Below are 27,039 nucleotides of genomic sequence, written 5' to 3'. Positions count from 1 at the left end.
CCCAGAGGGCAGAGCGGAAGCTGCGCCTGCGCATTGTCAGTGAGGGCGTGTATGTCTGTGTGTCTGAGGAGAGAGAGCGAGAGTGAGTGAGTGAGTGTGAGTGCGGGATAGGGTGGTGGCCGTTACGTTCGGGGCAACGGCTCCGGCAGAGGAGAAGTAAGAAGAGAAACAACGTCCGCCGCTTCCGCCTTCGCCTAGGAGGAGGAGGAGCTGGTAGGAAAACGAAAGCGATTCGCGCTGGGCCCGGACTAGACCGAGTTGGGCCGGTGGGGGTCTGGGCTATGAGCCTTTGAGGGTCGCTTGGGACGCGGAACGAGACTCGAGAGCCGAGAGCTATGTCTCAGCCGCCGCCGCCGCCTCCGCTGCCGCCGCCACCTCCTCCCCCTGAGGCACCGCACACCTCGTCGTCCCTGTCGGCGACTGCTCCGGGGATGCTCTCGAAGCGGAGAGACCGAAGAATCCTCTCCGGGAGCTGCCCAGATCCGAAGTGCCAGGCGCGTCTGTTCTTCCCGGCCTCCGGTTCTGTCAGCATCGAGTGTACCGAGTGCGGACAGCGGCACGAGCAACAGCAGCTGCTGGGGGTGGAGGAGGTGACCGACCCGGACGTAGTGCTACACAACCTGCTGCGGAACGCGCTGCTGGGGGTTACCGGGGCGCCCAAGAAGACCACGGAACTGGTAAAGGTGATGGGCCTTTCCAACTACCACTGCAAATTGTTGTCGCCCATTTTAGCTCGCTATGGAATGGATAAACAGACAGGCCGGGCTAAGCTTCTCCGGGACATGAACCAGGGCGAACTGTTCGATTGCGCTTTACTGGGTGACCGCGCCTTCCTCATCGAACCAGAGCATGTGAACACGGTGGGCTATGGCAAGGACCGCTCCGGAAGCCTCCTGTATTTGCATGACACCCTTGAGGACATCAAGCGGGCCAATAAAAGTCAGGAATGCCTCATTCCAGTGCATGTGGACGGGGATGGACACTGCCTGGTGCATGCTGTGTCCCGGGCTCTAGTGGGCCGGGAGCTCTTCTGGCATGCCCTGAGAGAGAATCTGAAACAGCACTTTCAGCAGCACCTGCCCAGATACCAAGCCCTGTTCCATGACTTCATTGATGCTGCTGAGTGGGAAGACATTATCAATGAGTGTGACCCTTTGTTTGTACCGCCTGAGGGTGTTCCTTTGGGCCTGAGGAACATCCACATATTTGGTCTTGCCAATGTGTTACATCGCCCTATTATTCTGTTAGATTCTCTCAGTGGCATGAGAAGCTCTGGTGATTATTCAGCCACTTTTCTGCCTGGGCTCATCCCTGCAGAGAAGTGCACTGGGAGAGATGGTCATTTGAACAAACCAATTTGTATTGCATGGAGTAGCTCTGGTAGAAACCATTATATCCCCTTGGTAGGCATAAAAGGGGCTGCTTTGCCCAAACTGCCTATGAATTTGCTTCCTAAAGCATGGGGTGTGCCTCAGGACCTTATTAAAAAGTACATCAAACTTGAGGAGGATGGTGGTTGTGTTATTGGAGGAGACAGAAGTCTGCAGGATAAATACTTACTTAGGCTTGTTGCTGCTATGGAAGAAGTCTTTATGGACAAACATGGTATCCACCCCAGTTTGGTTGCTGATGTTCATCAATATTTCTACAGGAGGACTGGGGTGATAGGAGTTCAGCCTGAAGAAGTCACAGCAGCTGCTAAAAAAGCAGTAATGGATAATCGCCTTCACAAATGTTTGCTCTGTGGTGCCCTTTCTGAACTTCATGTTCCTTCAGAGTGGTTGGTTCCAGGAGGGAAACTGTATAACCTGGCAAAAAGTACTCATGGACAGCTGAGGCCTGACAAAAATTATAGCTTTCCCTTGAACAGTGTGGTTTGCTCATATGATTCAGTGAAAGATGTTCTGGTACCAGACTATGGACTAAGTAGCCTACCAGCTTGTAATTGGTGTCATGGCACATCTGTGCGAAGGGTCAGAGGAGATGGGTCTATTGTGTATTTGGATGGGGACAGAACTAATTCGAGATCCACTGGTGGCAAGTGTGGTTGTGGATTCAAACATTTTTGGGATGGTAAAGAGTATGACAATCTACCAGAAGCTTTTCCTATTACTTTGGAATGGGGTGGCAGAGTGGTCAGAGAAACAGTATATTGGTTCCAGTATGAAAGTGATTCATCTTTGAATAGTAATGTTTATGATGTTGCAATGAAACTTGTTACCAAGCACTTTCCTGGTGAATTTGGGAGTGAAATCTTAGTTCAGAAAGTTGTCCACACTATCTTGCATCAGACTGCCAAAAAGAATCCTGATGATTATACTCCTGTAAATATAGATGGTGCTCATGCCCAAATAGCTGAAGATGTACAAGGACAAGAGTCAGAGTCTCAGCTCCCAACTAAAATTATTCTTACTGGACAGAAAACAAAAACTTTGCACAAGGAGGAGTTAAACATGAGTAAAACCGAAAGAACTATTCAACAGACTATTACGGAACAGGCTTCTGTAATGCAGAAACGGAAAACAGAGAAGTTAAAACAAGAGCAAAAAGGGCAGCCCAGGACTGTTTCTCCCAGTGCCGTTCGGGATGGTCCATCCTCTGCACCTGCTACCCCTACCAAATCTCCCTATTCACCAACAACTTCTAAAGAGAAGAAAATCCGAATAACAACTAATGATGGACGACAGTCCATGGTTACACTTAAGTCTTCAACAACCTTTTTTGAACTTCAGGAAAGCATAGCCAGAGAATTCAACATTCCTCCTTATTTACAGTGTATTCGATACGGCTTTCCTCCTAAAGAGTTAATGCCACCCCAGGCAGGAATGGAAAAGGAGCCAGTTCCTTTACAGCATGGTGACAGAATTACAATAGAGATTCTAAAAAGTAAAGCAGAAGGTGGTCAGTCTGCTGCAGCACACTCTGCTCACACTGTGAAACAAGAAGAGATTGCTGCTACTGGTAAACTGCCATCTAAGGAACTTCAGGAGCAGGCTGACAAAGAAATGTACTCCTTGTGTCTTTTAGCAACGTTAATGGGTAAGATGAATTTAACTCAGATAGTATTTCTTAATGGTGAATGTAATACACTTTTTTCTGTTTCTGTAAAAAAATCTGGTCATCATAAAAACTATATTTTAGAAGAAAATTATTTTTTTAATCTTTTTCACAGTTAATGGCTAGATATTTGTGTGTTTTTCTGTTGAGTAAATATTAGGAGGACATTTACTCCTAATGTGAAAATAGTGAAAATAGTCCCTTAACACCAGATTATTTAAATATAATTTTTTTAAATTTTAAAAAAATTCTATTGACTTAATTGGGGTGATATTGGTTAATAAAATTATATAGGTTTCAGGTGTACAGTTCTATAATTCATCTCTATATTGTATTGTGTGTTCACCACCCCAATAATTCTTCTTTTAAATAGGCTTGTAATGTATCCATTTAAAGCCTTTTTCATTTCCCCCTCTCGGTTCTATTGAACCTGCCCACCTCTCTTTCCCCTTTTCATTTATTTTTAAATTTTGTTTTTCTGCATGTCATGTGATTTCAGGACTTCCTGTTTGATGAATTGCAGTTTCTGGTGTTTTTCTTCACACCACACTCCCACCTGATAGTGTCTCTCCTCCATTTCCTGTTCTCCCTTCCCCAGTTCATCACATTTTTCTTATTTGTAATTAGGATTAGTGTTCAAGTAATTTCCTTACTCAGTGACTGCCATAATTGTAATGAACTGTTGTAACTCATAAGAAACATGAAGAACAGATGTAGATGATAATGAGGTTGCTTCGAAGCTTTCTTTTTAATAATTAAGCATAAAGTAAAGGAAAATATATTATCAACAGAATATGTAGTTTAAAGGTTTCGATTATTTGAGATGTGATCCATTGATGCACTTCTTACATTCTTATTTGCCTAATGTATGTTTTTTAATTAGTGTTAATATGTTTTACATAGTAAGGCTTAAAGTAGAAGTAAAATTTAGATCTCTTACATATTAGAAGGGCCTTATTTTTGCTGAGATTAGAGCTTTCAACTAGAAAAGTGATCTGTGTTTTGATTCTGTTTCCAAGAATGCTAAATATCAGTGAATTGGACCTGACCTTCCAAAATGAAGATTATTTATTCTTGGCATGTTAAATTGAGGGGGGGGGGGGGTCTAGTAGTTAATAGATCTCAAAACCCTGTACAAATTTATAACTATGTATAACTATATATATATAAACTTGATATTGCTGATTTTATTTTGGCAGACATAGTCATTGAATTGGGGGGGATATGTAGGCATTTTATATATTTCCGTCTTAGAGTTTTTAGTTTCTGCATGGAATAGAGGAAATATTGTGTGATCTTTGGAATCAGAAAGATCTAGAATTTTAATCTTATCTCCTCTACTTATTAACTTTGTGATTTCAATAAGCTGCTTAACTTCCCAGTACTTCAGTTGCCTCCTCTATACAAAATACCCCTTGTAGTTAATATACAGAGTAACAATTTATTACTCCCAGAACTCTAAAAATTAAATAACATCAGCACAAAATGGATAAAATTAGATATTTTCAGAAGACACTTTTTTTAAAGAAAGCAATCTCCTTGATCAAAAACAGAAAAGAGGAGGCTTTCTTCAATAGAAGATGAATTTTTGAGGATGTGGCTCAGATCATAATTAACCTTGGATGCTCAGCACCTAGTATAGTGCCCAGCAGATAACAGGTACTCTGAAATGTTTTTGATTGAATTAAACACATGACATTAACATATCTCAACAAAGGCTGTGCCAGCAGAAATGGAATGGATGGTCAGCACTGAACATTGAAAAAGATTTGAAAAGCAGAATTTGGCACTGTTTATACACTGCTGCACAAAAGGAAAGATAAATTACCTGTGGTTCATGAAAATTCTGGTAACTAGGAAGGTAATCTCTATTTAGGGACAGGAATAAGTGGTCAGTCCTCACCATGGCCTGGCTGAAAGATCTGATATCCCTTTACTGATTTCATATTCATCAAGCATCAGTTCTGATCACTGATTTAGCTTCCTGATATAAATGTTGATGTACAGTTGAAAGTGCTAATGAGGATTAGGTGGTGTGAATGAGATTGTGATCAGCAGTCTAAAAGTCTGGTCAACAAGATAATATATTTTGTAACAAATATTAGTACAATATAATTCTGGTTTATAATTAGTCACTTTTTTATTTTGGTTTGAGGTTTCTGCGCCTGAATATCTGAGTAATAGACTATGGACTGCCATGAGTTCACCAAGATAATGTCTTCCTTTTATGAACCCTTCCCTCTTCACTTCCAATATTTATGTTGCTGTCCTTACAAATTTCAGATTTCTTTAAATCTTCTTCCACTCAAACACAAAATTTGAAGATAAACAGTGTTTTGCTAATTTTATAGTGGTAACACTTGAGAGACTTTCTGCTTTAAAGTACTAAGACAGTGCCTGGCCTGTAATAGTCCCTCCATAAATATTAATTTTCTACCTCTACTTATAACTGTATTTGAATTATATAGAAGATACTCTTAATAAAAAGTGGTGTGTTTGTAAGAATATCAAGTTGGGGATAGTTATATACACTCCTTATGTAAAGAGTGCCAGGAAACTATTGCTGTTTGGATTGGAGTGGGCTGGAAAATGGAAAGTGACAGAGCTTATTTAGAAAATTGCAAGTTTCAAATTGCAGAAATTATTTTGTGAATTACCAAATGTGAACTAAGCTGCTGTTTTGGTTTAGAAAATAGCTCATCAAGCTTTATGCTGTTCAAATATCTGGCTCCTCATTTAGGTTTAGATTTAAATACCGCCTTCTTAAGAGAGGCTTTCTCCTTCTGATCACCTTATATAAGGGTTTGAGAGACCTTTATTTACCACTCTAAATAGGTACCTTCTATTCTATCCTCTTCATTTCTCTCATAGCACCTATTACAAGTTTTCATTATCTCATTTGTTGGCTTACTTATCCATTTGCCTCCCCCACTGTATTATAAATTCCACAAAAGAGATAGTAATCTGTTTTATTCACTGATGGAAACGCTATCACCAAGTATAGGGCCTGACACTTAGTAGGTGTTAAGAAAATGCTGAAAGAATTAGTGCAGATTATTTCAGCAAAATGAATGTCTGCTGTGAGTTAGAGATTGCTAGAGGTACAAAATTAATGAGACACAGACCTTGCTTTCCATAAACTTACCTGAAGGATCCCAGTTGAGGGCATCCCATACTTTCATAGCTTTAGTTTTCATTATATAGCTTTTATATCTTCATTAAATAGGCTGAATGCTTGATAGGGACATGTGCTTTTCCTTACATTATTTTTATGTAGAATATTTATTAAATAGAGTTTATATCTATTTCTGTATATCAGTAAGACATTAAGTAAGTACATGAGTCTTTTGCTCAATATAAACGATTCATGGAACTAGTCATTTTAATCTTATGATGGTAGTTTTAAAATGAAATAATATTTTGCCTGTAATTATTTCACATCTGCTTTATCCAGACCACTTGGGGGTTATTGAACAATTTTTGCAGGCTGTAATCTTTATTATTTATGTAGTAGTGGAGTGACTCTAACTCTGGTTATTGTTTTCTTGTGGATTTTTTTGTGGATTTTCTTTTGTGGTAGAGATGATAGATGGTACAGCATCCATCATAAAAACTAGGCTAATTAATTTTTTCTCATCAATGTATTCTACTGAGTTTCTAGTTAATTTTCTTTTTCAAGAGATAAAGACAGGTTTGTGAAAAACAATTTGTTGGAGTTGCTTTAATGGAGTTAGGCTACTTGTGATATTTACCCCATTCACTACAAAGTTGAGCGACCTTTCAGGAGTTGAGAAACTTGTTTGGTTTTTGTGTACTTTCTATCTTCCTGAAAAAAACTGTATGCATTTTTAATATACTTTTTTTTAAAATCCTTGCTCAAAGATATGCTTAGAGAAAGGGAGAAGACAGAGTTTAAAGTATACAATATTTTGTAATTTAATAGTGCCTATTGATGTTATAACTGCCTTAAGATTTTCCAGAATTATACCTGGGGTTCAGACATTATGTTTTTAGATAACATTGGATCTGAGCATCATTATTACATCTTGATATTTTTTCTTTAAATATTGGATAAAGGACAGTTTCAAATCTAGATAGTAGTTAATACATATTATTCTTTACATGCCCTCTGATCACCCCTCTAATTGATTTATATACAGCATATATCTAGTAGAGCAGTTATAAAGTTGATTTAAAAATAATGCATGCCTGGCCGATGTGGTTCAGTGGTTGAGTGTCAACCTATGAAACAGGAGGTCACAGTACCATTCCAGGTCATGGCACATGTCCGGTTTGTGGCTCAATTCCCAGGGGTGGCCTGCAGGAGGCAGCCGATCAATGTTTCTCTTTCATCAAAGTTTCTGTCTCTCTATCCCTCTTCCTTCCTCTCTCAAATCAATAAAAATATATTTAAAAAATAAAATAAAAATAATGCATATAGATGTATCTTAAGATAAATGTGGATGTTATAATAAATGATGATTTTATAATATGCTCTGAAGATTAAGTTAAACATTGGCTTTGTTCCTTTCTATACTCAGTTACTTTTAAAAAATATTTTTCTTATTGATTTCAGAGAGAGGAAGGGAGAGGGAGAGGGAGATGGAAACATCAGTGATGAGAGAGAATCATTGATAGGCTGCCTTCTGCACATCCCCTACTGTGGATCAAGCCTACAACCCAGGCATGTACCCTGACTGGGAATCAACCATGACCTCCTGGTTCGTGGGTTGACACTCAACCACTGAGCAACATCGGCTGGGTTATACTTCAGTTACTTTGATACCTTTTATTTTCTTTTATATTTTTTTCAATTAGAAGATATTAATTTTTTTTAATTCAAAGAATTCAAATATGTATAAAGTAAATTTTAAAAGTCCTGATTATGAAAGTAGTACTGTACATTATCAGATTAGAAAACAATGAAAGTAAGTATAAAGAAACAAAATAGCCCTGACCGGTTTAGCTCAGTGGATAGAGCATCGGCCTGCAGACTGAAGGGTCCCAGATTCCATTCCAGCTAAGGACATGTACCTTGGTTACAGGCACATCCCCGGTGGGGGGTGTGCAGGAGGCGGCTGTTCGATGTTTCTCTCTCATCGATGTTTCTAACTCTCTATCCCACTCCCTTCCTCTCTGTAAAAATCAATAAAATATATATATATATATTTTTTAAAAAGAAACAAAACAACCACATTCTACAAACCAAAAGTAACTTTATGTTCCTTCCATTCTTTTAAAAAAAAATTATGTTTTTATTGATTTCAGAGAGAGGAAGGGAGAGGGAGAAAGGGATAGAAACATCAATGATGAGAGAATCATTGATTTGATGCTTGCTGCGTGGCACCTGGGGATTGAGCCGAAACATTAGTTACTTATCTTCAGCCTATTTACTTTTCTCCCTAGCCCCTTCCATTGTTTTTTTTTCCCCTTCCATTGTTTTTATTTGGCTTTAACATAAATATAGACAATACAATTTTATATTATTTTTAATAAATTATCTTAGTATCCTTTGAGCTGTATTGAGTTTTCAGATCTATTTTGTTTAATATGCCTCATATTTGTGTAATTGTGAAGACATTTTTTAATTAGCTCCTACATTTAAAAATTGAGAGAATTGCCCGGTTGTTGTCGCTCAGTTGGTTGGACATCCTCCTGTGCACCAGGAGGTTGCTGGTTCAATTCTTGGTCAGGGCATATGCCTGGTTTCGGGATCAATCCCCAGTAGGGGGTGTGCAGGAGGCAGCTGATTGATGTTTCTCTTTCATCCTTGTTTCTAGCTCTCTCCCCCTTTCCCTTCCTCTCTCTGAATCAATAAAAACATATTTTTAAAAAATTCACATTTAAAAAATGCAGATTTCCAGCTTCTTATGAAAAGCCATTTTTGTCTTGAAACATTGGGCCTACACTTTTCCATGACAGTACTTGGCAGTGGCTGCCATCTTTAGGTGGGTCATGCATTTCCTAGTGTGCTATAGCCTCATCATTCCATATTATCTCCCTATATGTTATACCAGGCTGCCTTGCAATCTCTGTTAGTGGCTAATCCATATAAAACAACCCTGGTTGAACACTTTTGTTCGTTGCTAATACTGTATCTGTTTTTATCTTACAGGAGAAGATGTATGGTCTTATGCAAAGGGGCTTCCTCACATGTTCCAGAAGGGTGGCGTATTCTACAATATTATGAAGAAAACCATGGGTATAGTAAAATTCTGATTTTATTTTTAGATAATATCTTCACTCAAGGTGTTATAAGATTAAGAAAGTTCAGCTAGTATTCTAAAACTATTTCTAATGTTAATTTTAGATATGTATTCTTTAGCAACCTAATTAAAAATGGATTATTCTGATATGCTCAGCTGTGTTTTCTGCTATAATATTACTAATAATCTATCACTTTCTTGTTCCTATTTTCTCATTTAAACAATATATATGATTCTTAACTAAAGACAAATTGCGAAATTAGAAATAGTTTTATTGATTTCAGAGAGGGGGAGAGAGAGAGAGAAAGAGAGAGAGCGAGAGAGAGAGAGAAAGAAAGAAAGAAATATCAGTGATGAGAGAGCATCACTGATCGGCTGCCTCCTGCACGCCCCATACTGGGATCAAGCCTGCAACCCAGGCATGTGCCCTGACCGGAATTGAACCATGACCTCCTGGTTCATAGGTCAACGCTCAACCACTGAGCCATGCCAGTTGGGCAGAAGCAGTTTGGTTTTAATGCTAGTGACTATCCCAGAACCAGATAAATATAGTTTGTTGTATTGTGTTTTGGCTATGATTATTATACATGCCCCAGTGCTTTCTGGATTTTAGGACACAGCTCATTTATATTTTAGTACTTTTCTAATTGTGTGTGCATTGTTTATAGAGGCATGTGTGAGTATATAACTATATATTCAGAGTTTTAAGATTTTGAGAGAGAGGATGCCAGTGTGTGTTTGGAACACACATGTCTTTTTAAAATTACGATGTGAATGCTTTGGTTTCAGACTTTATCACTCTGGCTTATCTTACTTCTTCACCTACCTGACGTCAGTAGACATTAAGTGCATAATCTCTATTTTATCTCTTTCTCACTTTTTTTTTTCATTCTTAACCCTACCCCCACATCAACTTGGCTGTTGTTGAAATGTTCAAACATATACAAAAGTAGCAAGAATAATAGATTTATAATGAGCCTCTATTTACCCATAACCTAGCTTCAACAATTATCAGTACATTTCTACCCCCATCTCAACTGGACTGTTAAAAATAAATTTCACACATAATATAATATCTATGAGAACTTCATATAACTCTTATATTTTTATTTTTTTAAAAATAATTGCAATACAATTATCACATTTAAAACATATAACCAAATATCAGTGTTTAAATTTCCTTGAGTTTTGATTATGTAAAAAATTTTTTTTTCTCTTGGGTTTTTTGAATTGGGGACCAAAGAATGGCTTGCTTTCTCCCTCCCTCCCTTTCTTTCGAAGACGAGAATATTAAAGCATAATTTATATATAGTAATATTTACCTGTTTTAAGTGTACAGATATATAAATTTTGATAAACATATAGTCATGTAACCACTACCACAATCAAGATAGAGAGAATATTTCCATCATTCCAAAAAGTTGCCTTACATCTCTTTCTAATTAATCCCTTACCCTTACCCCCAGATCCTGGCAATTACTGATTTGATTTCTGTGTCTACGTTTGCCTTTTTCATATCACCATATAAATGGAATTATATAGTATAACCTTTTGTGTCTGGCTCCTTTGATTTAGCACAGGGGTTGGTAAATTGCCTGTGGGCCATATTAGGCCCACTGCCTTTTGTATATAAAGTTTTATTGAAACATAGCCACACTCATGTTTACATATTGTCTGTGACTGTTTAAAATGACAGTGACAGAGTTGAATAGTTGTGACAGAGGCTTTATGGTCTGCAAAACCTAAAATATTACCATGATGCCCCTTGACAGAAAAAAATTGCCAATTTCTGTTTTAACCTAATGCTTTTGCAGTTCATCTGTCTGACTGCATATATTAGTAGTCATTCCTTTTGATTGTTGAGTAGTATTTCATTGTATGTATTCATCACATTTTAAAGAATTCATAACCAATTGAAGGACAGTTGGTATGTTTTTTTATTAGCAGTTTTTGGCCAGTATAAATATAGCCACTAAAAACATTTGTGTGGACATGTTATCACTTCTCTTTGGTAAATACCTAGGAGTGGGATTTCTGAGTCATGTGGTAAATGCATGCTTAACTTTATAAGAAACTTTGAAACCATTTTCCAAAGTGGATGGACCATTTTATATTCCTACTAGCACTGTATTAGAGTTAGCCAATTCTAGAATTCTAGTTACTCTGTGTCTTTGTCAGTACTTAATAGTATCAGTTTTTGTTTTTAAGCCATTGTAAAAGGTTTATAGTACTATTTCATAGTGGTTTTAATTTGCATTTTCCTAAAAACGGATGATACTGAGATTCTTTTCATGTGGTTATTTGCTACCTCCCCCCCCCCCCCCGATTTTACAATTAGTTTGGATTTTTAAAAATTGAGTTTGGAGAGTTCTTTACATATTCATTTATTGGATAAGTGTTTTGCAAATTATTTTCCCCAATTTGTAACTTGTCTGTTTTCTTTCTTTTTTAAAAAATGTATTTTATTGATTTTTTTTACAGAGAGGAAGGGAGAGGGTTGTAGAGTTAGAAACATCAATGAGAGAGAAACATCGACCAGCTGCCTCCTGCACACCCCCTACTGGGGATGTGCCCACAACCAAGGTACATGCCCTTTACCGGAATCGAACCTGGGACCCTTCAGTCCGCAGCCGACGCTCTATCCACTGAGCCAAACCAGCCAGGGCTGTCTGTTTTCTTTTATTTTATTTTATTATTATTAGTTAAGGTATTACCAATGTGTCCTCATCCTCCCCATATGTTTTCTTAATAGTACCTTTCGAAGAGTAGAGCTTTCTAAATTTGATACCAATTTAACATTAAAAAAATATTTTTTTTTTTTTATTGATTTCAGAGAGGAAAGGAGAGGGAGAGAGAGAAACATCACTGATGAGAGAGAATCATTTATTGGCTACCTCCTGCACACCCCCTACTGGGGATCTATCCCGCATCCCAGGCATGTGCTGTGACTGGGAATTGAACCCAGGACCTCTTGGTCCATGGGATGATGCTCAATCCACTGAGCCACCGCAGCTGGGCAACATTTTTTTCTTTTTAGGATTTATACTTTTTGTGTCCTATTCAAGAAATCTTTGGCAATCCAAGGTCACAAAAATTTTCTTCTGTGTTTTCATCTAGGAGTTTTTTAGTTTTAGTTAACTTAGATTTATGATGTATTTCAAGTTGATTTTTTTTATATATTGCAAAGTATGAGTCAAGGTTCTTATTTTTTATTTATTTTTAAAATCTTTACCCGAGGATATGTTTTTATTGATTTTTAGAGAGAAAAACATCAACTGGTTGCCTCCCCTATACACCATGACCAGGAATTGAACTTGTAACATTTTGGCATATGAGAGGATGCTCTAACTAATTGAGCCACACCTGCCCAGGGACCTTTTTTTAAATGTATGGATGTCCATTTGTTCTAGCACCATTTGTTGAAAAAGCTACACTTTATCCATTGAATTACTTTGATACCTTTATCAAATATTTCCTGGTTGGTGTGGTTCAGTGGTGAGCATCGACCTATGAACCAGGAAATCACAATTCCATTCCTGGTCAGGGCACATGCCCAGGTTGCAGGCTCGATCTCCAGTGGGCTGCCAATCAATGATTCTCTCTCATCGTTGATGTCTCTCTCCCTTCCTCTCTGAAATCAATACAAATACATTTTAAGAAATTGCCCATGAATTATTTCCTTAAGAAGGGTGAATTATGTACAAAATATATGTCAAAAAGGTTATTTGTAAAAAATCATTTGGCCATGTACAAATGTATCTATTTCTAGAATCTTCTTAAAAATTCTTTTGGATATTCTAGGTACTTTGCTTATCCATATAAATTTTAGAATCAACTTGTCACTTTCTACAAAATGTCTGCTGGGATTTTTGTTGTGATTGTGTTGAATGTGTAGGTCAAATTGAGGACAATTTTGATAATATCAAATCTTCTGGTTCATGAAAATGTTATATTTCTCCATTTACTTAATCTTCTTTAATTCCTCTTACCAACATTTTGTAATTTTCAGCATATAATTTTGCACATCCTTTGTTCATTTATACCTAAATATGTCATGTTTTGGGATGCTATTGTAAAATATGCTTTTAAATTTTTTTAAATTGAATTTAGAGAGAGAGGAGAGACAGACATTGATTTTTGTTGTTCCACTCATTTATGCATTCATTGGTTAATTCTTGTATGTTCCCTGACCGTGGATCAAACCTGAAACCTTGGCTCATCAGATGATGCTCTAACCAACTGGCCAGGGCAAAATATCCTTTTTAAAAACTTCAGATTTCTTATTGTTCATTGCTAGTGCACAGAAATAAGATTGATTTTTATGCATTGACCTTGTATTCTGGGACCTTGCCAAACTCACATATTAGTTCTAGTAGCTTTTATCAGATATTTTGGGATTGTTTATATCCTTTGCAAATAAAAGATAGTTTTATTTCTTCGTTTTCAATCCGTATGCCTTTTACTTCTTTTTCTTGCCTTACGGCACTGTGGCTATATGTTCAGTGTTAGGAGTAGTGAGAGTGGACATCCTTGCCTTGTTGCTGATCTTAGGAGAAAGCATTCTGTTCTGTAGGTTTTGAGAAATGTCCTTTATCAGGTTGAGGGTGCATTCCCTTCTATTCCTAGTGTGCTGGAAGTTTATATTGTAAATGGATGCTGAATTTTAGCAGGTCTCTTTTCCTGCATCTATTGAAATGATCTTATGTTTTTTATCTTTAGTGTGTTGATCGGGTTGAATTGCATTGACTCACTATTTTTGTTTGCTTACCTTTTATTAATTTTTATTTTTATTTTATTTTATTTATTTATTTATTTTTATTTTTTAAAAAATATATTTTATTGATTTTTTACAGAGAGGAAGGGAGAGAGATAGAGAGTTAGAAACATCGATGGGAGAGAAACATCAATCAGCCGCCTCCTGCACATCTCCCACTGGGGATGTGCCCGCAGCCCAGGTACATGCCCTTGACCGGAATCGAACCTGGGACCCCTCAGTCCGCAGGCCGACGCTCTATCCACTGAGCCAAACCGGTTTCGGCTAATTTTTATTTTTTTACTTTAAATTAGAGTCAACATTTAATATCATGTTAGTTTGAAGTGTACAGCATAGTAGTTAGATTTACATAACTTATGAAGTGATTCCCCCAATAAGTCTAGTATCCCCTTGACACCATACATAGTTTTTGCATTATTATTGACTCTATTTTCGATGCTATACTTTACATCTCTGTGACTATTCAAAAACCCAATTAAAAATGGGTTTTAAAAAAATATTGAACCAACTTTGCATGGTGGATTCAGATTGCTCATATTTTGTTGTTTTTGCATGTGTTCATGTTCATGACGGATAATAGCATGTAATTTTCTTGTAATGACTGTATAATCAGGATGGTGTTGGCTTTCATAAAATAGAGTTAGTAAGTGTTCATTTCTCTTCTGTTTCCTGGTAGATTTTGTAATAGTTTTGATATTATTTCCTAAATGTTGGGTAGAATTTATTAGTGAAAACATTTGTGCTTAGAGTTTTCTTTGTTGGATAATTTTCAACTTCAAATTTAATTTCTTAATAGAGTTATCCCTAATAAGGTTATCCCTTTCTTCTTTAGTAAGCTTTGTTAGTTTTGGCTTTGAAGATATCTATCGAAGTTATCAATTTTATTGGCATGATATTGTTTATATTTCCTTGCTGTCCTTTCAGTGTCTGGTTAGGTCTGTAGCTCTTTCATTTCTGATATTGTACCTTTCTTGTTTTGTACTTGTCATGTTTTGCTGACTAGACCTGTTTATAATTTACTTGTTTTATTGATCTTTTCAAAGAAACAGCTTTTGGCTTTATAGGTTTTCTCTATTGTTTTTCTGATTTCAGTTTCATTGATTTCTGCTCTTTATTTTATCCTTCTTTCTGCTTACTTTGTATTTAATGTGCATTCTTCTTTCAAGCTTCTTTAAGTAGAAACTTAGATTATTTATTATAAAGTTTTGTTTTTTACAACACAATTAAAGCTATAATTTTAAAGCTATAAATTTAAAGCTATAAATTTTCTCTGACACCCCTCACTTTTGCATTCCTTTTAAGTTTCCCTCTTTCACTTTATTCTACCTTCTGAAATATATTGATACCAGTTAATGATTTTTAAAAAGTATTTTAAAATTAGGATTGATTATGATAATGGGGGAAAGAATATATTTTTTTTAACAAATGGTAATAGGATAGGTATTATGTCCACATGAAAAATAGGAAGTTTGACCCCTATCTCACACCAAATACAAAAGTAACTCAAACTCTATTAAAACCTGAATATAAGATCCAAAACTAGAAAAATCTCAGAAGACAGGTATACAACTTTTTGACTTTGTATTAGCAAAACCTTAGATATGACACCAAAAGTAAAAGCATCAAAAAACAAGTAGATAAATTACAATCCAACTTTTGTGTTGCAAAGGACACCACCAAGAAAGTGAAAAGATCCCTGGTTGGTGTGGTTCAGTTGGTTGAGTGTCGTCCCATGCACCAAGAGGTCAACAGTGACGGTTGATTCCCGGTCTGGGCATCTGCCCAGGTTTCGGGCTTAATCCCCAATAGGGGCATGCAGGAGGCAGCTGATTGATGTTTCTCTCATTGATGTTTCTATCTCTTTGTCCTTCTCCCTTCCTCTCTTTGTCAAATCAATAAAAACATATTAAAAAAAAAATAAGAATGTGAAGACAACCCACAGAATAGAAAAACATTTTTGCAAATTATATATCTGATGATAGGTTTATATCTAAAACATAAGGAACTAAAAACCCCAATTAAAAATGGACAAAGGAGCCTTGGCCGTTGTGACTCTGTGGATAGAGCATCGGCCTGTGCACCTAAGGGTCTCAGGTTCAATTCCCGGTCAAGGTCACATACCTGGGTTTTAGGTTTGATCCCTGGCCCCAGTTGGGGCGGGTGCAGGAGGCAACAAGTTGCTATGTCTCTCTCACATTGATGTTTCTTTCTCTCTCCCCTCTCTCACCCCTTTCCACGCTCTCTAAAAAGTCAATGGAAAAAAACTATCCTCAGGTGAAGTTAACGATAGCAACAAAAAAATGGACAAAAGATCTGAATAGCCATTTCTCCAAAGAAAATGCTTACAAAGCCAATAAGCACATGAATTGATGCTCAGCATCAGGGAAATGCAAATCAAAATCACAATGAGATAGTATATCACACTCACTAGGATGAGTACCATTAAAAAGTCAGATAATAAGAACTGTGGGCAAGGATATAGAAAAGTTGGAACCCTCATACAATGGAATGTAAAACAGTGTAGCCGCTTGGGAAAACAGTTTGGCAGTTCCTAAAAAGATATAACATAGACTAACTATACAACCCAGCAGGTCCACTCTTAGATGTATACCCAAGAGAAATGAAAACATGTCCACACAAAATCTGTACAGAAATGTTCATAATAGCATTATTCATAACTAGTGACCCGGTGCAAGGAAATTAATTAGAAGGTGGCCAGTGGGACGGGACTGGTGAGACGGGCTGGACACGCCCTGGAGCCAACCTCCTGTGGTCCCTCCCCGGCTGGCTGCACCTGGTGTGGTGCTGTGGGGCGTCTGCAGAGCGAGCGGGGGTCCTTCCGGCAGATGGGGTCCCTCGGCCTGGCCTGCAGGGATTGGGCCAAAACTGGCTCTCTGACATCCGCCGAGGGGTCCCGGAGTGCGAGAGGGTACTCTGCAAAGTTGCTGTCATACAGGGTGTGGAACGCAAATGCAAGTGTGCAGTAAACCATGTGCCCTGACTGGAAAATGAACCAGTGACCTCTTGGTTCCTGGGTCCATGCTCAACCACTGAGTCATATTGGCCAGGCTTTTTTTTGAGCTGATACATTTTTTAAATGTTACCTGTGGTATTTATCCTTAGTAGGAGGTAGTTTAGAGCTCTGGAGTAAAAACATCTGAGGTCAAATTTTCTTTATCACTACTCCCCACATGACTTACAAGTTTTAGTTTCTTTATTTGTAAACTGGGTATGGTAATCTCAGGGTTATAGTTAAGATCAAATGAGATTGTGCATATGTAACAGTTAGTAAAGGGCCTAGTACCAAATAAATTCTTAGCTAATGTGTGTTGTTATTATTTAAATTCTAGCTGTTATTTGTGGCATTAAGTCTTGACTATATATAACATCCATTTGAAATGGATCATCAGAAAATTATTTTATCTTCCAAAATACAATTTCTTATGATATTTGTGGTACAATGTTCTCTTTTTAGGACAGATTCATGTGGCAAATCATTAAATTATCCTGCAGTCAAAGAATCAAGCCCTTCTCACTTGCAAACCCATACCCTCCAAAAATTGAAAAAGAACATGCTTCTCTTACTTTGTTAAAATCCACCCTAAGAGATGATATATCTACATCTGAGTAGAAATATTGTCCAATATAACTGAACGAGACTATAAATATTCCATATATATATATATATATATATATATATATATATATATATATGCCTGATATGCAAATTGTCCCCTCGGGAGTTTGACCGGGAGACCAGGAGTTTGATTACTCGCTATGGCATGCACTGAACACCAGGGGGTGGTGCAGAACAAAGGAAGCCCCTGGCCGGCAGCTGAGGAAGGCAGGCCCTGGTCAGCAGCTGAAAGGCCCCAATAGGCCCTGATGGCCGGCCAAGCCTAGGGACCCTGCCCGTGCATGAATTTTGTGCACTGGGCCTCTAGTTCTTTATATTTGAAAAGGTATTTTAAAATTAATTGGCTTAAAATGTAGTAAGTTTCCTTGCAGGTGTTTATACAGGGATAAATGCAGGAGATGAATGGCAAATTTAGTTTTAACCCTTGCACAGATATCCTTTAACTTATATTGTTCAGTTTTGCTTGTGTTTGGACTTTATATAATGGAATTATGCTGTATACTTTCTGTGACTTGCTCTGTTTTTCAGATTCATTCATGTTAATGGATTTAACTATAGTTTATTTTCACTATTGTGTAGTTTTCTATTGTATCATCTATCTATATCTATATATCTATCTCTATCTCTATCTCTATCTCTATCTCTATCTCTATCTCTATCTATATCTATCTATATCTGGCTAAGCAACCGTCCGACCAACTGGTTGGTACTTATGACATACACTGACAACTGGGGACAGACGTTCAATGCAGGAGCTGTCGAACTGCAGTGACTTGGCAACAGCAGTTCTTGGGTGAAGCACCCTGGAACCAGAGAGGAGGGAGCCAGATTCTGGGGTGCATCACCTGAGAACTGTCCTCTTGCAATCCAAGACCCCTTGAGAGATGTCGGAGAACTGGTTTCGGCCTGATCTCTGCAGGCCAGACCAAGGGACTCCACCTGTTGGAGGGACCCTACTCACTCTGCAGATGCCCTTCGAGACATGGTGCTGCCCCAGGTGCGGCTGGCTGGGGAGGGACTGCGGAGGTTGGCTCCAGGGCATGTCCGGCCCGTCTCACCCAGTCCTGCCCTGCTGGCCACCTTCTAATTAATTTATTTTCAATATGCATGAATCCATGCACCAGGGCACTAGTTTTAATATATTCATCCATTGTTCTGATGCATTTTTGGGTAATTTACAGTTTGAGGATGTAAGGAAGAATGTAGCTATAAATGTTAGTATACATGTCTTTTGGTCTATATGTGTAATGGAATTGTTATGTGCTATAAATGTAATACACCTTGATTCTTAAAATTCAAAGGACTATTATATAAGTTATGCTTAAAAGGGACTACAATACTTAAAATATTTGCATTGATTTTTTTAAATACATATTTTAAGTTTTTAAATAGTGTAAAATGTCTAGAAACTATAGAAGTGGGAAACAGCAGCTGTAATAAAATATTTGTATCATACACACTTTTTTGAGCATGATTGTAATTACTTAGATTTGTTTCCTGCTATTTTTCTCATCATGTACATTTTAAGGTATATTACGAAGCATCATAGGTTTATTTATATCAATATTAATAGTTGTATATTACTTCCATCAGGTAGACAATAATCATTCTCTTCTTGTTGAAAGCTTATATTGTTTCCAGTGTTTTATTGTAGATAATATTGTGATGAATTGTGTGGGACTCTGATTCTTTCCAGGGATAGCTAAGGGAAAGCCTCACAATAGCAGCCTGGAAACAATTACAAAACCTTTTTTGAGCTTAAAGAGAAATTAACTATTAATTATTTGATTTATATTAGACACTGTGGTATGTGCTTTGCATGTTTTCTCACTTAATCCTGAAATAATCAGTGAAATATGAGTAGCATACCCAATATTATTTTATCTGATTGAATTATAATGATCTGTTTGTGTCAGTCTCCTATAAGAGTGACATTTTATTTTTGAATCGTCAGGGTTTATTTTAGTTCCTGGTATATAGTGAGTCTCATTATATGTTATCTATTAAAATGAATGTTTAAAAGCTTTGCCCAGGTAGGTCCCTGACCTTACTTTAAAATTCTCTACTTTGCTGCTGTTGTTTTTTTGAGCCGTGGTTTAAAATCTCTGAGGTAGGGAATTAGTAGATAATAAACTGATTCCAGGGTTGTGCCTAAAAGGTGTTATATAAACCACATTTCTGATTTTAATTTTTGTGTGTCTATTTTTGCCATTTATCTCTGCCAAAAATGTGCAAAGAGGAAATTCTAGTTGAATTTTTATTGATACTTCACTTATCATTGAAATGAATGTTTATTTGAAATTACTGCATGTTATTTATTCATTTGCATTTTCTTTCTCTGGTTATTTGGAATATTCACAATGAGATACATTAGAACCACTCTAGCTTTTATCAGTGGCTTTTTTTAAAAAAAAAACACTAATCTTAATAACTTATAAAACTGAAGACGACCCGAAAGCCCACAAAACATTCCAGAGTTCACTCATCTGCTCCCTCTCTGAATTTGTATAGTATACTTACTAACAATTTCTTTAAAAAAAAAAATATTTTTATTGCTTTCAGAGAGGAAAGTAGAGGAAGAGAGAGATAGAAACATCAATGATGAGAATCATTGATTGGCTGCCTCCTGCACGAGAGCCCGCAACCTGGGCATGTGCCCTTGATGGGAATCGAATCCGGGACCCTTTAGTCCGCAGGCCGATGCTCTATCCTCTGAGCAAACTGGCTAGGGCTTAACAATTTCTTTTTAAAAGTAGTTTGCTCTTGCCTTTATATTTTGCCATAAACATACCCATATGTACCATTTATTATTAAAAGTTGTCTACTTCATCTTTCTTTTAACATAGAAAATCTGTGGTTTCCTTAAAACTTAACCCTTATTTGTGCATACTTGGAGTTTAATTACAGTGACAGATTTAAAATGTAAGAATATTGGATAGTTTAAAACACACATATAATTTTTTTATTCTAAGGCTGCAAAAACTGTAATGTTTTGAAATACCATGTAGTGAGATCAAACTGCTCAATTAGAAAATAAAGAGAAGCCTGCTTTAAAGTCCTGTCCTCTACTGCTGCATAAGTTGACTATCAGAAGTAAATTGCAGTGGCCATTTTGAGGAGCATCCCCAAAATAACACAGGCTTATTTTGGTGGTTCTGACCTACCAGAGAGGAGTAAGAATAGTAACATGAAATACAACTATTTCAAAGAAATTGAATTGAATAAAATCTCAACCAAAGGACTTATATGCTAACATATAGGCCTAAACAATGGACATAGACAACAGGGGGATGAAGGCATGAGTAGGGGGGTGGGGGATAATGTGGGGATAAGGACACATATGTAATAACTTAATAAAAATTTTTTTTAAATTGAATTTTAGTAAATGAAAATATATTTTCTTACTGCTTTACAATAAGCCCTTGCTTTACTAACACTATTGCTGTTGTTTTTTTTCTTATAGCTTACTTAGCTGTTTGTTTGAGGCTACTTTCCTAACATTGTGATAGGTTAATTTTATATATATGGTTTAGAAATATTTGCTTTATGTCTCTCTATACAGATACATAGGTAATATGTGCATATATTTTGCTGAGCCATTTGAGAATTAAAGGTATGATATTTTACTTTTAAATATTCAACAAGTCTCTTTTTAAAACAGGACATTCTCTTATATAAACACAATACAAAATGATATATTCTTTTAAACATCTCCCCAGGTACTACTTTAAGGTCTATGGTGATATTTCTTTTTTGTAATATTAAATTACATTGATAGTAATTTATTTTCTAATTTTGTTTTGAAAGCTGTAATCTGTAAATTATTGAAAATTTACTATTTCATCTAAAATTGTCCTTACTGTCCTTTTTAAGTAACATTTTAATATGTTAAATATCTTTCCCCTTCTTTAGGTATGGCTGATGGCAAGCATTGTACTTTTCCACATCTACCTGGCAAAACCTTTGTCTATAATGCTTCTGAAGATAGACTGGAGTTGTGTGTGGATGCTGCAGGACATTTTCCCATCGGTCCTGATGTTGAAGACTTAGTTAAAGAGGCTGTAAGTCAGGTTCGAGCAGAGGCTACTACAAGAAGTAGGGAATCAAGTCCCTCACATGGGCTGTTAAAACTAGGTAGTGGTGGTGTAGTGAAAAAGAAATCTGATCAACTTCATAATGTAACTGCCTTTCAGGGAAAAGGGCATTCTCTAGGAACTGCATCCAGTAACCTACAACTTGATCCAAGAGCTAGGGAAACTCCAGTTGTAAGGAAGCATAACACAGGGACAGACTTTAGTAATAGTTCCATTAAAACGGAGCCTTCTATATTCACAGCTACTCCTAGTAACAGTGAGCTTATTCGAATAGCTCCTGGAGTAGTTACAACGAGAGAAGGCAGGCAGCTGGATCCTGAATTGGTTGAGGCCCAGCGAAAAAAATTGCAGGAAATGGTTTCTTCTATTCAGGCTTCAATGGACAAGCACTTTAGGGATCAAAGTACAGAGCAGTCAACATCTGATCTTCCTCAAAGGAAAGGAGAAGTTATGAGTTCTGTGAAGTCTGGGAATCTTCAGACTGGCTTACCTGAATCTTTTTCTTTAACTGGTGGCACTGAAAATTTGAATACAGAAACAACTGAAAGCTGTGTGGCAGAGGCACTGGGAGCAGCATTTGCCACAAGGTCAAAAGCACAAAAGGGAAATTCCGTGGATGAGCCTGAAGAGATGGATAGTCAAGATGCTGAGATGACAAACACAACTGAGCCAATGGATCACTCTTGATTTAATTAGAGGCTAATAAAGGCAAAATGTTTATTGTGAATATGTAATATTTGTTGGCTGGGCCACATAATTTGATTAGTCATTAAATATCTTGTACGTATATAATTCAAAGATTATATCTTGTTATTCAGTGCATGATAGCAAGTGTGTGATTGGCAATAGCTTTTAATATACTGCTGCCCAGGCTGGCTCTGAATTCCTACAAATTAGTATTAGATCTGCTGAGATGAGTTTTTTCCATATATGTGGTTCCTTGGAAGTTCTTTGTAATTTTAATTTCATGAAAGTCTTAATGTTTCAGACATGAAAATTCTCTTGCTAAACATGTTTGATTTCTAAAAAGGCTAGGACTGGGCAGGGAATGATATTTGTTACTGTTGATGTAACCATCCCACATATTTACTAGTGTGTCAAAGATTTATGTACATTTGAAGGTTATCTGAACTAAATTGTATCTTAAAATTCATAAAAAGGATTTTTTAGATATTAGGATCTTGACATTTCTGTGAATGTAAACATTCATAGAGATAGTATTCTTGGGGAAAATATTTTGAGAATAGAATGTAATGATAAAACATTTTGCTGATTTGAGCAAGATTATGGGGAAAATATCTGTTCTAGAATAATAAAAGTCAATGTGATTCAGTAATGTTGCTGTTGGAGTTAACACAGCCAATAGTGTGCTCTGTTGTGGATAATATGTTACCATTATTTTTTGAATCCTGGCCTAGTCAAGTACCACCAAGTTTGTTTTTTCTTTAATCTTGCAGAAAAGTTGATTGCATAGTAGAAAATGTAAAAATTATTGTAGCAGTAGTTAATCTCTAATTTTCAGAGTTTGTCAGATTCACAGACAATTTATAAATGAGAATTTTTCTTTATGAGTTACATTATTCTACGATTTTGATCAGTGGTATGTAAGCTTATATATGCTAAGTATCTTTAACACCTCCCCTCCCTTTGAACCAAAACTGCTTTGTTTTTTTCCCCCCCGAATCTATAAGGTTTTCTTTGTTGGCTTCACTTGGATTTGGATGTAAATTTTAGTGCATCATACCCTGATCAACTGGGCATTTGTATTCATCAAATCGTTAGTGCCAGTTTCTTCAAGAAGCAGCTTTCATGCTTATTCCTTAAAGACAGAGAATGTTTATCCGGAGATTGGTATTCCACTATTTTATCCTATTTTGCAAACCTATATACTGAAATGTACATTTCAATCCATCTTTTTCTTCTGTTCACTAAAATTAAGTTGAATTAGAATGGATGAAAGACAAAATGTCTGTTAATACAATCTCTTATCTAGAGCAAAGCCTGGCTGTCTCTGTTTACACATGTAACAGATGCAGAATTGTGTATTCATTCTAAGAAAATGTATATCAGGAAGTATAATATCAGGTGTTTAAAAATCTCAACCTGTTGATTCATAACGAATATAGGCAGTACTTTAACTTGTGTTTCCAAATAAGAGAGGTTTTGTTTTTCTTTCTATGAAAGTATCTCTGACTGAATCTACTTACTAAATGAGCTAGTCCATTTTGAGTAAGGAAAGAATGGAGAATCTAGACATTTGCAGGTGATATCTGAGCAAGATATATATTTGGGTTTTATCACATTTTAAACCGTTTTTCTCCATTTTTCTAAACTTCAAGTGTCTCTCTCTATATCTAAATAGCAGAAAAGTGTAGAATTTTTATATTGTGCACTAGTTTTGCATAAAGAACTGCAGCTGCCAACTAATATTTCCCATTTAGTTAGTATAGGTGACTTCTGTGTATTAAACTAAAAATTACATATATCACTAACCACTATACTTTTGGTCTTTTCAGCCATTGAAACATGCCTCCCCATTTTTAGTTTAAATACAAGAAAACTTTAACAAGCAAAATGCACTGCTTCCAGGTAAATAATATAATCACCTTTTCTTTAACAAATATTTTCTTCACCTGTGGCTTAGTATGTTTAGTTAATAACTGACAAATACATTCTCATAGCATGAAGTAAAAATATCAAATTTTATCTCCCTATTAAATACTTTTATTTATTCAAATTAGAATGTACCTGTGAATATTTCAAAGGGTTTAATCTCTGACAACACATTAATTTCTCTCGCCACAGCAATGCTATTTAGAAGCCAGTTAGGTATAAATATTATAATAGTTTGGGTTCTCCCATGATAAAGAATAAAAGGCTTGATTCTGAGAATGATTATATTTCTTAAAATTATTTTAAAGCTGCTGAAAATTGGGGTAATTAATGGTTTTTGAGAGGTGAGCCCAGGTATCATCTTTACAAAGAAGTTTTAGAACAATTTCTTTAAGTTCTTAAATATCATTGTTCGTCCTTCCATATGGTTATTATAATAAAATGCAGGACTAAAGAATGATTATTTTTTAGTATTATTTGTGATCACCACAACTTTGAGTCCAAGCTGGAGATCATAAATCAGTTAATATTTTTAGCCCTAGATGTTACATAAACTATAACTAAATTCTGTTTGCAGTGTTTCACTGAAAGTCAAAGTTTTTCCTTCAGTAATCCATTTTATAATTAATCATACCAAGTTTGAATTGATGACCCAAAGTCCAGGTGTAATTGAAGATAGTGTATGTCTAGAATGCTGGTAATGAGACACTGGTTGAAATTGAAGAAAAACAAGACAACTGCCAAATATAAGCTAGAATATAATGAACTCCAAGGGAATGGTTACTCAGGAACTAGTCTAAGGGCAAGCATAAGGTCCATTTCCCCCTCTTTCACTGTGTTTCAGGATAATGACCTGAGAAGTTTAGCAAATTTGCTGCATAATTTGATAATTTTCTAGTTTGGTTTTACAATCAAGCCTTCTGCTTGCAATCTGAAATGCATCTGTGATTTCCAGCCACAGGTCCTTATTGCCATTATTTTTGAGTATCTTACTTCATTGGTAATGAGCAGACTTTTGCAAATGTCTCATACCTCAGGGAAGATCACTTGCTAGCAACTCATACTACTAATGACAGGTTTTTGAGAATTGTACTGACATCACGTTAGCTACTAGATGCAAAGGTTATAAAAGTATTTTATGTAGTTACGTAGTAATACTGGCTGTTAGTAAACATTTCTCTTAAAAATTTAGACCTCACTAATAACTAGTCTTTAGATATGAAATAAGCTTGTAACTTCTATCATTATGATTTGGTCAATATAATACTATATAATAAAAGGCCAATATGCAAATTGTCCCCTTGGAAGTTCGACTGCTCGCTATGACGTGTGCTGACCACCAGGGAGCGGCACAGAATGAAGGAAGGCCCCGGCTGGCAGCCAGGGGAAGGAAGGCCCCCATCGACCCTAATTGCTGGCCAGGCCTAGGGACTCTACTGTGCACAAATTCCATGCACCGGGCCTCTAGTGACAATATAAAATATCAGTCTAGATTTGTCTTAATTTTTCAATAGTAATTTTAATTGGCCCATACTTAAAATATGGCAGAGCAGATTTTGAGTTTCAAGGTTCTCAAAACAGAGTTTCCATATTAAGATTTTCATAAAAGCCTTCGCAAAAATCAGGTTAAACTCCACTCATCTTACTATAAACTTAAAATGACTTTTTATAATAGTAGTAGTGAGGTAAATGCTCTAAGTAAGTTGGTTAGACATTACAAGGTTATATAATTTAACAAAATTATACAACCTCAAGGCACTTCACAGTTAATTTAAAAAGTTACTATTTCAAGCCAGAACTATTCACTTGAAAACCTACCATAGTAGAATGTTTACTTAAATAAAATAACAAAGGGGAGCTATCTCACCAATTGTAAGATTTATAGTTAATTGTAAGTTCTGTCATTCTTAATAATTCTTTGAGATGCTAAGTGTTTCAATTCATATTTAATAATACTTAAATCGTGGGAATTTTAACCTTTGTTCCAAAATAGCAGGAATTGTAAAAATTGTGAATTATTGGAGAAAATGCCATTACTTGTATATCTGACATTTAATTTTTTAAATTATGGAGTCTACATCCTTTTGTAGTGTAATATTAATACAATGATTATTCTCTTGTAAAAGAAAGGAAAACTAGTAAAAAAAAAAGTTTTAGTTATCTGCTTGTGAGTATCAAGTACTTAGTATTTAAAATTTTAAGGTATTGCATACTTTTCTTCAGAATGCACAAGTCCCTTCCTGAGCCTTTATGCCTGTGGTGGAGCAATAAAAGACTGAAAAGGTTATCAATATTTTCAGGTCTATTTGACTTTAAGAGTTAGTGCCAAGAGCTGGAGAGTCTACTTTTTGGAGGGAAATATTATTTAGTATATGTAAAAAACAGTAGTAATAGTGAGAATATTTGGAAATAATAGCAAGTGCTTTAACTGCTCAATAAAATAGCATAGATGTTACATCATCCCTAAGGCACTGGCTGTTACCCATTATTTTCTGATTTTGTGATTGCTTGTATATATTACATTTGGGTAATAAATAATTGGTAATAGTTTATTATAACTGTATAGTGTTCTACAGCACACCTCACTGTACAGTATTTGTAGTTTTCTTTTATATCAATAAAATAAAGTAATACATACTGATTTTCCCCTCAACTTCA

The 27,039-nt window shown here is 36.2% G+C and overlaps 1 protein-coding gene across 4 annotated transcripts; it reads left to right on the top strand.

Annotated features, from left to right (window-relative positions):
- The first annotated feature begins 56 nt into the window (after positions 1–56).
- Positions 57–27,039, top strand: VCPIP1 (valosin containing protein interacting protein 1). 4 transcript variants are annotated; one of them, XM_036338416.1, is made up of 4 exons: positions 57–3,039; positions 9,173–9,259; positions 21,587–21,735; positions 23,460–27,039. In XM_036338416.1, exons 1-4 carry the CDS (start codon positions 336–338, stop codon positions 23,493–23,495), a joined length of 2,976 nt encoding a protein of 991 aa, XP_036194309.1. In that variant the 5' UTR covers positions 57–335; the 3' UTR covers positions 23,496–27,039. The 4 variants fall into 4 exon arrangements, 3 of the variants coding, with proteins under 3 accessions (XP_036194309.1, XP_036194311.1, XP_036194308.1); XM_036338418.1 differs by having other exon boundaries at positions 58–3,039; positions 24,285–27,039; XR_004972514.1 differs by having other exon boundaries at positions 59–3,039; positions 21,587–23,619; positions 24,285–27,039.

The sequence above is a fragment of the Myotis myotis genome, unplaced genomic scaffold, assembly GCF_014108235.1.
Source record: "Myotis myotis isolate mMyoMyo1 unplaced genomic scaffold, mMyoMyo1.p scaffold_m19_p_16, whole genome shotgun sequence".
NCBI classification, from domain to species: Eukaryota; Metazoa; Chordata; class Mammalia; order Chiroptera; family Vespertilionidae; genus Myotis; species Myotis myotis.
The sequence above is the reverse complement of the archived record's forward strand: the minus strand, read 5'-3'. Positions and strand labels throughout refer to the sequence as shown.

Excerpts from the sequence above, each read along its gene's own strand:
- VCPIP1 (XM_036338415.1), top strand. The coding sequence starts at position 336 with ATGTCTCAGCCGCCGCCGCCGCCTCCGCTGCCGCCGCCACCTCCTCCC. Across the intron at positions 3,040-9,172 it reads TCTTTTAGCAACGTTAATGG|GAGAAGATGTATGGTCTTAT; the intron begins GTAAGATGAATT and ends TTTATCTTACAG. Across the intron at positions 9,260-21,586 it reads TATTATGAAGAAAACCATGG|GTATGGCTGATGGCAAGCAT; the intron begins GTATAGTAAAAT and ends CCCCTTCTTTAG.